Below are 13,227 nucleotides of genomic sequence, written 5' to 3' on the forward strand. Positions count from 1 at the left end.
GGTTTTGTTTATATTTGTACTTTACACAAGTAAGATTAATTGTGCCTTGTAATTGCGGAGTTGAGGAAAAATAAACTCAATAGAGAGCGCAAATGGACCATTTTTCAGAAAGTAAGGAGTTGAAGGGGAGTCAGTGGGGGGTGGGGAGGTTTGTAATGTATTTCAGCTCTTTAAAGATACTCTGAATGTACATAGGAATATGGAAAATATAGATATATGCCACAGAGTATGTGCTTTGTATCATAAGATGGCTCTGGCAAATATACTTTTTTCGGTACTTCATTTCAGAGGGGGTGGGGGTGGGCGGTGTCGTAATATATGAGAAATATTCACATATAAAAAACAAAAAAATGATATTTGCACACTATATTTTGATTGTTTTGTTTTTTGTACCAAAGACACATGCAACTGAAAATGGCAACTAGCCAGTCTAAATAAGGTTTTGCACAGCTTACCTGACATCGTATTGAATGTAGGAAAAAAAAAGGTAGGGTCAAGGATTCTACTGAACTGTGAAATTTGCTTGGGTCCAATTCTCTGCAGAAAGAAGCATTCATTTGCATCCTCATCCGATTTTGTACTGTTCTTTTTGTTCTCATATACATTTCTTTGACACATTTGTACCACCATTCGGTTTCCCTCCACCGAAGTTTTGTTGCGTATTTAAATGATGAGCTAGAAGGTTAATGGAGATGCTTGTGTTTCGCCCATAGTTGATCATAAAAAACCAAAAGGTTTACTATTCTTCCTATATAGAAGATGCCACCTTCTGAAATGATACATTACTCGGCATTACACACTTTTATTTTTGTCTTCTTACTCTGAGTATTGTTGAAAGCAAAATTTTATTGCCTATATTTTTGTAGCGATTGCCTTTAACTTTCCTTTCTGCACTACCCATAGATCCCTCTCGGAAAATTCGGAAATGTTTTCGAAAGCACTTATCTTGCTATGGGATTGTAAGTTAAAATCCTCTTTTAAAATTGTATTTAACACAATCGTATGTATAAAGTATATATACTTAATCGGCTGAATCTCACAATAGAAAGTCCAGGATTTTTTTAACCCCAGTATCGAAAAGAAAAAATTTATATATATAAATTATATTTTGTATGATCACAGCGAAGCCTTAAAATAAAAATTAAGCACTCCTCGAACTTAAATTCTCATTACTGTTATTCTAACGATTTAAAAACAGCATAAAAAAATCTTAATAATTACATTTACTAGAACACATTACCTTGTTGTATACTTACAATTGTACTTTACAATTACGTGCAGTAAATGAGAATGGCTTTAATGAGAACTGAAGTGAAAATGTGCTTAATTAGGCTTTATTTTCATTCTGGAAAAATGTCAATTCTTCCTGAATTGTGACCTTGACCGTTCTTGTGAGATTTCCCTGCCACCACGATCTCAAGCTGCTGCAAATTTGTTCATTCTGAAAAATCTCTTCCAGGTGAAATTATTCATAGTTTGCGAAAGGCCTTTTAAAAGTGACTTTATTATTGATGCTGAAGCTTGTGGAGAAGGTTGTTTCTCAAATTCCATTTTGATCAAAGAAGGGAGAATATATTTTTTTCCTTTAAAATCTAAACTAAGACTTTTGTAAAGCTATTTTTCTTTATTTGCATTTGGTAGCATAGTAAAGATTCTATATACCGTCCATTATGTGTTGTAACTTCTTTTTTTTGTACATAGACATGAATTTAGATTTATTCTAAATGTGGAAAATATATACAGTATATTATATATCAATAATTGTATAGTAAGTTCTATATTACATGTAAGAAAGCAAAAGCACTTTGTCTAGACAAAAAGAAAAAAAAGATAAAAAGCTTTCCCCCTCCCGTTTGCTGCTAAACCGACCTCGTTTGAATGCTGCGGTGTGTACTTGACTTTTGCCATCTTGACCAGGGCAGTGTGACAGAGAGGTCTTGAGTGGAGACAGACATTCGTACGTGTCTCATTGAGCAGTGAGGACTCTGACGTCACAGTCTTCATTTGCCTTCAGTAGACATTTCCTATGGAAAAATACAAATTCTGCTTTGGATTTTTCTTCAGGTCGATGTACAGTGTTGACACATTCTCTCTAGCCAGAGATAGGTATTGTTGTCATTGATTTTTTTTAAAGTAATTTTTGTACTTGCTGGGGGAAATCGGAGTTATTTGAGAAAGTAGCTCAGAGAGACAAAAAGAAAAGAAATAATATATAAATATATATCGCTGTACTGTAAGGCAGTTCCATTTGCCATGGGGAATCAATTGGACTATGTTTTTTGTTTTGTGTTTTTGTCTTTAAGAACCCATCCATTCTCAAAAGACAGCAAAGCAATTTGTTATGGCGACAAAGACCAGCCTTTCTTGTGCCATCTACAGCTCAAAGCTACTCTGAGTGGCATTAGCTCAAAATGATAATGATTGTCCTATAAAATAAGCTTGATGGCAAGTGACAATGAGCATACGGAGATGGAAATGCGTGTTGTCCTTCTGTCGACAGCCTGCTGTTTTGAAAGCGTTTGGTAATTATCGTAGTGTGCAAGCTCTCGCATTCAACATGATGTTGTGAGCTGTGCAGTTTTAACCAGGGGACTCTGTGGCATTCAAACAGTTAAGGAAATGGTTGCTATTTAAAGCCAGTATTTTATCTTTCTTTCTTTCTTTCTTTTTTTTTTTTGCTGATCATGTTTTTATATAAAGAAAGACATTTAATGCACGTATATACACATGCACACATTTGTTATGTGTGTTTGTTTTGCTTCATAGTGTGATTCAATATTAACATCCATAAGAGGCTGTCACGTAGGAAATTAATTGTGGTTATTTTATAATCTTAGGGGAATTATTTCTGCCTTCAAAAACAGATATATGCATCAAAAACATAAAAAAATATAAATATAATTCATTATTTATATAGCATAGTTATGTTTCTTGCATAGTCTTGTCATTTAGCATCATATTACTTTTTGAAAGGGAAATAATGTATGTGTTTTTGATTATTTTGTGTGTTCTATTAGTTTGCTTGTTTTTTTTTTTTGTCTTTAAAAACCACCCATAACGTGACATGCTCATCTATCCTGAAAAAAAGAGTAAGCTAGATATTACATCCATTCTTTGATCGATTGATTGTTTTTATTGTCTGCATATTGTTGATGATTCAATAATTTTGGTCGCAAAGCTGCTAAATCATGTTGTTAAATTGTATAGAGAATCAATGATCATTCCCTGTTACATTCAAGCTACAAGCAATGACTTTTATATTGTAAACGATTATTTATCAAGAGATGGATCTTGTGCCACTATCTTTATACCACGGATTCATCAAACACCGTTCGATCTCGATGGATAACTCACTTTGATTTCTTCTGAAATGGCTGCAGTATATACTCAAGAGCATTCAAACAAGCATTTACACCTTTCCTTTTCAATGGTTTGTTTAGATATGTGTCTGCTATATACAAGAAAGATTACTCCTATTGGTGCACTATGCAGGCTTTACTCTGTAGAAAGACAGGATGTTGCTTTAGTTTACAGCACTTGCTTTTTTGAACTATTGTATCTGATTAATGGGTATTGTAAAAGTGGTTATCGATGGTAAACAACATGGTGACTAAAAGCTGAGAAATATTTTAAGCATTTCACAGAAGGCGGCCTGTTTTATTGTTGCTAAATAAACATGCTCTTTCCAATGTATTTAACCTATTGAATGTTGTAGTTTTGTTTTTGCTTTTTTTTTTTTAATGGACCTTGATGAATCATTTTACCATTCTGTGCATTTTTTTACTCTGTATCTTGTGTAATCGTGTTCTTCAGTAGTAGAATGGCCTTCACGCTTTTAGATGATGACGCTTTACGTTTAGCAGTAGATCTCAAATGTGCATTCCTACATATCAGCTGCTTGTAAATGTACCATTAACAAATCTGTATGCTACACTCGATCCCTTTAGATATGATATTTGAAACCATGGATATGTTTGCATATACACGGCATGACTATTGTGCATGCTAACCTTGCTAAATTGATATTCATGGAGCTTTTGCAACACAAGAACTGTCTCGCTGTCTTTATTCGAACCAATGAGCACAAGTGGGGAAAAGATAAGTTGATACTTTTTGATGTAAATGATCTCTATTGCACTCCAGCTTTCATCTGAAAAGACCCACATTATTGCACTTGGTTTAACAGAATTTCCTTTCATCCTTTCATCATTCTTTTTGAAATGATGCCTGCAAAATCAGGTGCCTTATTCAGACATGAAAACCCAAACTTGATCTATTGACATTTTCTACAGAAATGAGATTTTGCCCATTATGCCAAGAATAAAATCACAACTTTCCTCTGAAATTCTATATGTGTATATATATTTTTATTTTTGGGGTTTTGTTTGTTTTTCTGCTGTGTCGAGCAGTAAGCTTGCTTCAGATGAGAACTGTTGCTGCTTTGCCCTCATACAGTTTTCATTGAAAGATGAATGTAGTCTTCCTTCAGTGGAGTTCAATATAAAAAGACTGTGTCCCATACATTTTTGGTTGAGAGACTATCCAAAGAGTGCTGCAATCGTAAACTAATTTTTTAAATGTTTATACCATCAGTAGAAATATATATGTAAACCATGTGAGATTTCTTCTGTTTAGGTTTTTGGTTTGAATTGTCTCTGTTTTTGTTTTGACCTTGGTAGAAGCAGGTTAATCCATTTGTACGTGATGCATTGTAACTTTTATACGATCGACGTATTCAGTGATGGATTCCTCCGAAGCCCTCCGAGTGGTAGAAGTTTGCAAAGACAATGTCAAACCTTGTCAACATTGTGTCCCTTCACCAATCCCAAGATTATTGTGCCTCCCGATTCTTCTGGTTCTACTGTTCCTCAGATCGCCGGCTATGACCTGGAGCAGAGTCACTCACCAACAAACTGTAATGGCCTTCAGCAGTTGTTCTCCAATCAAGGTTTTCCACGTACACAAAAACGACACAGAGGTGCGCATTGCTTGGCCTAGATCGTCCTGTGATGAAATTCAGTCGTAGAGGGCGGGAAGTCTCGGTGGACTGGCGAACTGCTGGCAGATGTCCCCGTTCACACGGTCGGGACGCTTTCCTTGCACTCAGCCACTCCCTAAGAGAAAAGTTGAGTCTTCTTTTGGTGGTTGCTGTTGCATGGCTCCCTTCATGGCGATGGGGGGAGAGGGGAAAGAAGCTCTTTGTTTTATTGGGTTCAAAAAAACTTGGACATTGGGTAGGAGTCCTGTCTCGCCACCCATGGTGCTGAATTTCGAAATATGTTACTTGAACAACCTCAGTGACATGAGAGCTGTGACTTGGCCCAAGCTGTCAGGTCCGTGAACTCTTCTCGTTCCGAAATAAAGTTGCTCTTACGACATTTGCTCAAGCCACTGCAACACCCGTGCCAAGACCTGACCCCGAACCGGGCGCTCATATTGGACTTGGATCGAACCAGTGGTCGGGCGGGGAAAGGGCCGTGCTAATGTAGCGGGGATAGCCTATGTTGATTGTCTGTTTGCTTATATCTGTATTTCTTTTTCTGTTGAGGAAGACATGGAGCGCTAGTAGGGTCACTTGGACTGTTGGACCCAGACCCCTTGCACCGAAGTGCACTGGACACACTCGAATCACTACTCTAAAACCAACGTTACCAAAAAAGATTGTCAAGGAATGCTCTCATACTTTTCTACACTGCAGTGATTTACATTCCCTTCCGACCTTTGCCAAAATTTGCATCCAGCAACTAAATTGACCTTCAACATTGGTAGCGGGTTTGCGAAAACATAACCAGGGCCACCAAAATCCTTTCGTTTCGATTTCAGTTTGTTTCTTTAGTTTTGAAAATCCATACAACTTTCAATTTACAAGGATTGACGCAAAATGTCAATCTAAATAATAATAATAATAATAATACAAAATATATATATATATACATACACAATATGTGACCTTGTGCTTCTAATGTTGTATGGTATTCTACTTGATAATTTAGCATGGGATACTTAAGTAGCTAGTACTGTGTGTGAACTCCCAAAGTGTAAAATCTTTCACCTTTTTTATTTAGTATTTTTTATTTCGTTTGTTCTAGTCACAGTAGGAAGGCTGTGTTTCATTCCTAAGTGCTCTGTCATAGATCTCTTGGTGATATTCTTAAGCAAAACTCTGCAGAAGTGTATCCTACTGAAACTAACAGTTACTTGATCCTATTAGCAATGTCTATATTTGTAGTTCACATATATGCCTGTTCAAATACAATATCTTGACAGTTGTTCTAGTTATGTTTCAGTGTTGTGCTGGGTTTTGACATGCATTGGACATTTTCTTTCACTTTTATTTTCTTTCTGTATTTTTTTCGGCACAACTAGTTGGAGAACAGCTTGGTTTATTGAGCCTTGTTAGTGTACAGATGTGAAGTAGGCTTAAAAGCAGTTGTGTTTGATCTTTAAAATGTGTCTGTTTGTGTTATTGTGCCTCTTATTATTTGATTTCATTTGTTTTGTTTTTTGTATTATCGTTAATTATGTCACTGCATTGTATCAGCCCGGAGTTGGTACCACAATTTTGCTTGTAACCATGATAGTCTAATTCTATTATTGATTTTACTATCAGAATAAACATTAGAAACTCCAGCACCTCATCTGTCATGTGTTTTTATTTTACCTTAATAAATGCAAGAAGGATTTTCACTAACTATTGAACCCCAATATTCTTCATAACTCAGAGACACACAAATATGAATTTTGCGGGCAGTAGATTTGCTCACATGCTTCATAAATGACCCAGCTACCTCATTCTATTCTTTCTTTCTTCTCTTCCTGCAATTCTTTCTCTATTGGATGCCTAGCACTTCTGGCAACTGTCATGCATTTAGAAAGTCAAATTGAAACCATAAACTTTCCACTATTATTCTGTCAGTAGTTGTGTGGGAATCTTCTCCCTCACAGTACTCTTTGAATGTTGAGAAGTTATTTAATTTTAAAAGTCTAAATCCATCCTATATATATATATATATATTAACATGTAGATGTGTGTGTGTATATATATGTATATACATACACACATCCACCTTTTAAAACCCTAAGCCAATTGTGCTGCTTAATGTTTTAAAATAAATATTTTGTGTAGTATTCTGTTACTTTCGATCAATTTAATCAATCATATATCACATATGAATGATAAGGAAAAGTTGTAAAGTATTATTATGCTCTCTATGTTTTGTTTACAGAACAGTTCAAAAAGGCGTTCTGAAAACGCGCTTACGTTTGGACCTTCTGACGTATCGTATAATAACAAACATGGCGTCCTCCTCCGATGTACACGTCCGAATATGTGGCCAAGAGATTATCAAATATGATCTGGAAATCAAAGCTCTTATTCAGGTAGACTTCATTCTTTATATTCACGTATCTGCTATGTTCTTACTGTCGGCTTTGTCAGGCAAGCCTAACAGTAGTAATACAAAGACGTGGACATAATTGTAGTGTGAAGACGGCATGAAATGGAAACAATACATTCTTGTTTCAAGAAATCTTTTCTTTTCGTGTCAGGACATAAGAGAGTGCTGTGGGCCACAGGCAGTGCTTCTGGATCTGAACTCTACAGTGAAGGAAAAGTTCAATCAGTTAAGACAGAGGATTCAGGTACGTTCGTCATTTCATATAACCACATAAATGAAAAAAGAAAATAAAAAGGTCAAAGTCAGGGTTTCCATAAAAAAAAAAAAAACTAGTGCCACTACTGTTGAAATATAATATACTACATCTAAGAATCTTCTAGAATCCATTTCATTTCGCTCTGTCTGTCAGTTTCAATAAACACTTAATACTTATTATGTTAAGTGCTTTTATAATGCAGTTTCGATTTGACTGTAGTTACTATTATGGCTAAAACTATTGTTAAACTGTCAAACTTAACTGTTTAACTAACTGTTATCCAACTGTCCATCACACATAAGATAGCTAGGATAATTTCAATCGTAGCTGTATAAGTATTATAATCGAATTATTGACTTTTTGTAGGTTTTTACATAGATCTACAACTATTAAAATCGTTAATGATACATTTAATGTAAGAATAACTTTGACATTGTTATCAATATTTGGTAAACTGGACTGAAGCAGCTTAGGTTTACTTGATTATGCATACTTTTTTGTGTGTGTAAGTTTTAAATATGACACACTAATCTTCTGAGGAACTTTTATTTAAACATCAGTTATTGTATTTCATTGCATTATATGTTTTGCCAAATCTCACTGATTTTATATTACAAGCTGTTAGGATCTTTGCCATATGAATAACAACATCAGCGCCAAGTGGCATAGATCCGCTCTACTTAGACTTATTTTTTTTATATTCTCTGATATCACACAATATGAGCCATAAAAGCCTGAAGTGTTGATTACGATATAAAACACATGTACCGTTTTTTTTTTCAGATTTATTTCATATTTTGTCTTAAGGTTCAAAAACTAGTGAAAAAAAGGCTTTACAGGGTTAACATGGCAGATCATTTTGATAGGACATGGAACAGATGGCAAAAGAACAAGACCGGGAGACTGATAAACAAGCTATCTTGAGTGAAATGGAAGGCCATCGGAAGCAGATGTTAAGGTTAGATTTTTTTATTTATTTTCTAATCGTTTTTCTGATTATGTGTTGAACTACAATATTATGACTGCTCCTGGGTTTCAGTAACCAGACGGCGTGGAGGAAGGCAAATCTGGCCTGCAAGATGGTCATTGACAACCTGGAGAAGGACGAACTGCTTCAAGGTGGTGATTCAGTTAGACAAAGGTAAACCATGCCGCTGTTTTCAGCCGGTCAGAATCAAATCACTGTGACTGACATTTGACCGTTTCTATGATGTTTGAAAAAATAGAACATTTGCACATTTAAATTTGTATATAAAATGGATGGTGTTTTACTTCCCAACACTGTCCTAAGCCATATTTTCTAATTTCATCTTGCTGTTGTTGTTTTAGGAAGGCCACTAAAGAGAGTTTGGTGCAGACATCCAGTGACATCACCGAGAGTCTGATGAGCGTCAGTCGTATGATGTCACAGCAGGTGCAGCAGAGCGAGGAGACCATCGGAAATCTGGGTAAAAAAAAACACCTGTGTGCTCTGGGTCGTCGGGGATGGAAATCGATTAAAAGAATAGTTTCCTGACATATGAAATAGAAATGTAACAGAATACCTAAAAAATTCTCATTAGTCTAAGAAAAAGTTGCTTTGTTTTGCATGTTGACATCACATGACCAGTTACTAATAGCAAGAAAAATAACACTAATTATTACTTTAGAAAGCATATATGAATAAATACATCTTAAACAAACCAAATACACAATGCTATATACACTACATAAGAAGAATCTCTTCCACTCGCCATTAAGAACAGTTATATCTTAAAATATTATTCTAATTTAAATAATATTTAAAATGAAATATATTTGACTATATTTTAAAATGGTGATGGCAGAGATGACTTTTCAGTCTTCAGTGTCACATGATCTTTCAGAATTGATTCTAATATACTGATATGGTGCTTAAGAAAATTATAAATTATTCTCCCATCCATCTATAAAATATGATAAATCATTTTTTCACGAACTGATTTGGGGGGAAATTGCTAGTGAAAGGATTTGAATGTTTTTTTTAAACCCGCAGAAGGTACAAGAATCTGAGATACATGATGTGTTTTGAGATTTGAGATGCAAATCTGATAGAAATGATTCCTTTTATATATTCGGGTTGAAGAGCATAACATTTGATTATAAATACTTTGTAGGAAGCTTGTAAAGGTGGACGTGGAACGCTGCTTCTGAACAGCCGTCTAACCTCATCTTGTTATGAATGTTGCAGGTTCTAATGTTCATTGTATGCTCTGTTTCCAGCTTCATCCTCCAGGACTGTGCAAGAGACAAATGAAGAGTTTAAGGCCATGACGGGAACCATTCACTCGGGGCGAAAACTTATCCTGAAATATAATCGGCGTGAACTGACCGACAAACTGCTGATCTTTTTAGCTCTTGCTCTGTTTCTGGCTACAGTGCTCTACATCCTGAAAAAGAGACTCTTCCCCTTCATTTAGTGGAAAAGAGAACTGTGTCAACTTCACACTGCTTTCCAGAAATCATTCTGTGGTGAGACCCACAGTCCTTAAACCAGTGGTTCTTTCAAAATGAGAGTTTTGTCACCATTTACTCACCATAAAGTGGGTGAAAAGCTTCAAAACTCTCTGGGGACACAATAAGGGAGGATATCGAAGTGCTGTTATAAAATCTCAATAATCAGGATCACTAAACAGAAAATCAGGAAGGAATGAAATCCACTTTGCTGTCTTGTAAATTTTCCTACTTTAGTCTTACTGATTGATAGCATTGGCATATTCAGTTGTATACTATAATAACATGTTTTGCTCTCAGGTTAGTTCTGTAATATCCCAGTATTGCATAAAGTTCAAAACAACCTTAAATATGTTTATGCCTTATGAACTATTGCAATGGTTAATAATATACATGACTGAAGGCCATGCTTTATATGCACTTCAGATCAAAGGTTAGAATAATTATAAGAAGTCGCTTCAGTAATTGTGAAATATTATAACAGTTTTAAAGGACTGTTTTCTATGATTAAAACCATAATACACTACTGTCAAAAAGTTAGATATATTTATTTTTTTCAAGAAACTCCTACTTTTATTCAGCAAGAAGGATGCATTAAATTGGTCAAGTGACAGTGAGTTTTAAATAAATAAATACACCTTTGAATGGTAGTGTATTTTCAACAATGATGATAGCAGATCAGCATATTAGAGTGATTTCTGAAGATCATGTGACACTGAAGACTGGAGGAATGATGCTGAAAATACAGCCGTGCATCACAGGAATAAATTACAGTGTAAAACAGTTCTTTTCTATGACTTCACATATTACAATTGACTATATTTGTGATCAAATAAATGCATCCTTACTAAGAGACTTAGTAAAAATAATTAATCCAAACTTTTGACTGCAGTTTAGTATCTGGGATATTTCATATTGTACACAGCCTCAGCAGTAACTCTCTACTTGGTCGCTATTCTAGACATTCTGAGTTATTCCACATTAAATATCTCAGAGCATGATTATAGTGTGTCCACAACATGGAAGATGTTTGGGGCTGTTAGGGTCCTTCATGTTTTTCTTTGGAGTTAACCACTAGGGGGTGCTGTGTCTCTGTTTCAATGGAAAATGTGTCTGGATGTCTTTAACAATTTACAAATATTCTGAACTGATCATTTTTTTTATTCATTTACAGTACTGTTAAAAATGTTAGCATTTTTTAAAATGTTTTTAAAGGAAGTCTCATAAAGGCTGCATTTGTCTGATCAAAAACAGTAAAATAATGAACAACATATTAGAATGATTTCTGAAGGATAACGTGACACTGAAGACTGGAGAGTTGATGCTGAAAATTCAGAATAAATTACATTTATTAAATGTATTCAAAACCGCAAACTTGATAGAAAACAGTCATTTTAAATATTTCACAGTGTTACTTTAAAAAGAATAATAAGAATAAGAGACTTCTTTCAGAGACATTAAAAATGTTTAATTATTCTAAATTTTGAGTGTAGTGTATTACCTAATTTACTCATCTCAGACAGGCTCCTTTTATTTAAATCACCACAGCTGCAAAAATGATGTAAATGCAAATGAGATTTAGAAATGCTGTCACTGGTATCTGTTTAGGTCTGTATCTTGTGGTATAATAATTCCAGCAAGATTTTCTTCTGTTGCAGTAGAGCTCTGCTGTTAAGTTTTGCTCTATGTTGAAATGATCCTCTCCCTCTCTGTCTGTGTGTGTGTTGATCAAAACAAACATTGTAGTCTTGCCGCGCTTGGTTTCTGATGGTAAAATGTTACTCAAGTAGCAGGTGTTGGCATTTTTGATTTATTACTTTATAGTTTCTTTATCACCTTTCAGAAACTGTGATGGTTCACACATTTTGAATCCACAAAAGGCCAAAAAATTGAATACAGGGTTAATTTATTGTGGGAAAACATTTTTTTTTTTCAGTGAATACATTTGATTACTTTGATGCAGATCCAAAATGTAAAAAAAAAAAAGTTAGTGGTTGATAAAATAACTAAAATAAAAAAAATAAATAGTACAAGCATGTATATAAAATGACTTTCCAGCACTATATAGTGGCTGAAATGAACCTGACTTTAAAAGAAAAATCCACAAGATACACTTCATGCATACATTTTAAGAAATTATTATTATTACTATTATTATTGAATAATAATAATGTAAAATATCTACAAGACACATTGAAACTGAGGGGAGTGAGTCTAGACATCGACCAGTTTGCCTTGTGAAAATATGGGACACGTTCTAACATGTTTTATGCAATATATTACACAGTATATTCAGGTGCATGTTACAGAGATGAGGTAGATCCAAAATCAATGATCTGCATATTCTATCATGTTTAAAAATGTTTGTGCATGTAACTGCAATCTATCAAGAATGGCATAGGTTTTTAGCACGCATGAAAAATGTCTATTCTAAATTCTATGCAAGAATAATATGAAATCTGATATTACGTATTAGATATGTCACATTGCCTTGGCTACAGGGACAGTGCAGGGGACACATTGAGTGTGCTGCACGAAGCACGTGGCATATAAGAGCTTATATCGCTGCTGAGGCTTCACCTGTGCTCAGAAACCGTCCAAATAGATCAATCTCACCCAACCGGTCAGTGGCATGTCCAGTTCCATATCTCACCCCAAATACAGATTAGAAGAGAGTAGAAAACACTGTATTATTAAAGGTATTTAAAGCATGGTAGTTGATGTACAGTCTTAATGTTCGATTTAATGTTAAAGATTTACAGTAATTACTTGAAATATGAAATGCAGCAAAAATAATTATTACCAAAAACAAAACAAAACAAAAAAACCCTTGAAATAATGCCGCACTTTTAAACATTCAAAAATACAGTAAAAATAATACTACGGTGAAATATCATTCCAATTTAAAAGAACTGTTTACTATACTTTCCTGTGATGTAAAGATTAATTTTCACATGATCTTTCAGAAATCATTCTAATACAGTATGCTGATTTACTGCTCAAGAAACATTTCTTATCATTATCAATGTTGAAAACAACTTTTGCTGCTTAATATTTTTGTGGAAGCCATAATACACATATACATGTTCAATTCAAAAGAAA

The 13,227-nt window shown here is 34.6% G+C and overlaps 1 protein-coding gene across 1 annotated transcript; it reads left to right on the forward strand.

Moving 5' to 3' along the window:
• Positions 1-7,233: 7,233 nt before the first annotated feature.
• LOC132130618 (vesicle transport protein SEC20-like) lies at positions 7,234-10,328 on the forward strand. Its single transcript, XM_059542386.1, has 6 exons — positions 7,234-7,380; positions 7,549-7,641; positions 8,520-8,611; positions 8,693-8,794; positions 8,983-9,101; positions 9,895-10,328. Exons 1-6 carry the CDS (start codon positions 7,297-7,299, stop codon positions 10,089-10,091), a joined length of 687 nt encoding a protein of 228 aa, XP_059398369.1. The 5' UTR covers positions 7,234-7,296; the 3' UTR covers positions 10,092-10,328.
• The last annotated feature ends 2,899 nt before the right edge of the window (positions 10,329-13,227 follow it).

Source organism: Carassius carassius, chromosome 47 (genome assembly GCF_963082965.1).
Source record: "Carassius carassius chromosome 47, fCarCar2.1, whole genome shotgun sequence".
NCBI classification, from domain to species: domain Eukaryota; kingdom Metazoa; phylum Chordata; class Actinopteri; order Cypriniformes; family Cyprinidae; genus Carassius; species Carassius carassius.

Bases quoted from the DNA above. Each gene is read 5' to 3' on its own strand.
- LOC132130618 (XM_059542386.1), top strand. From the start codon at position 7,297: ATGGCGTCCTCCTCCGATGTACACGTCCGAATATGTGGCCAAGAGATT. The intron at 8,612-8,692 runs GTTAGATTTTTT...CCTGGGTTTCAG, and splicing joins CATCGGAAGCAGATGTTAAG to TAACCAGACGGCGTGGAGGA. The intron at 8,795-8,982 runs GTAAACCATGCC...TTGTTGTTTTAG, and splicing joins GGTGATTCAGTTAGACAAAG to GAAGGCCACTAAAGAGAGTT.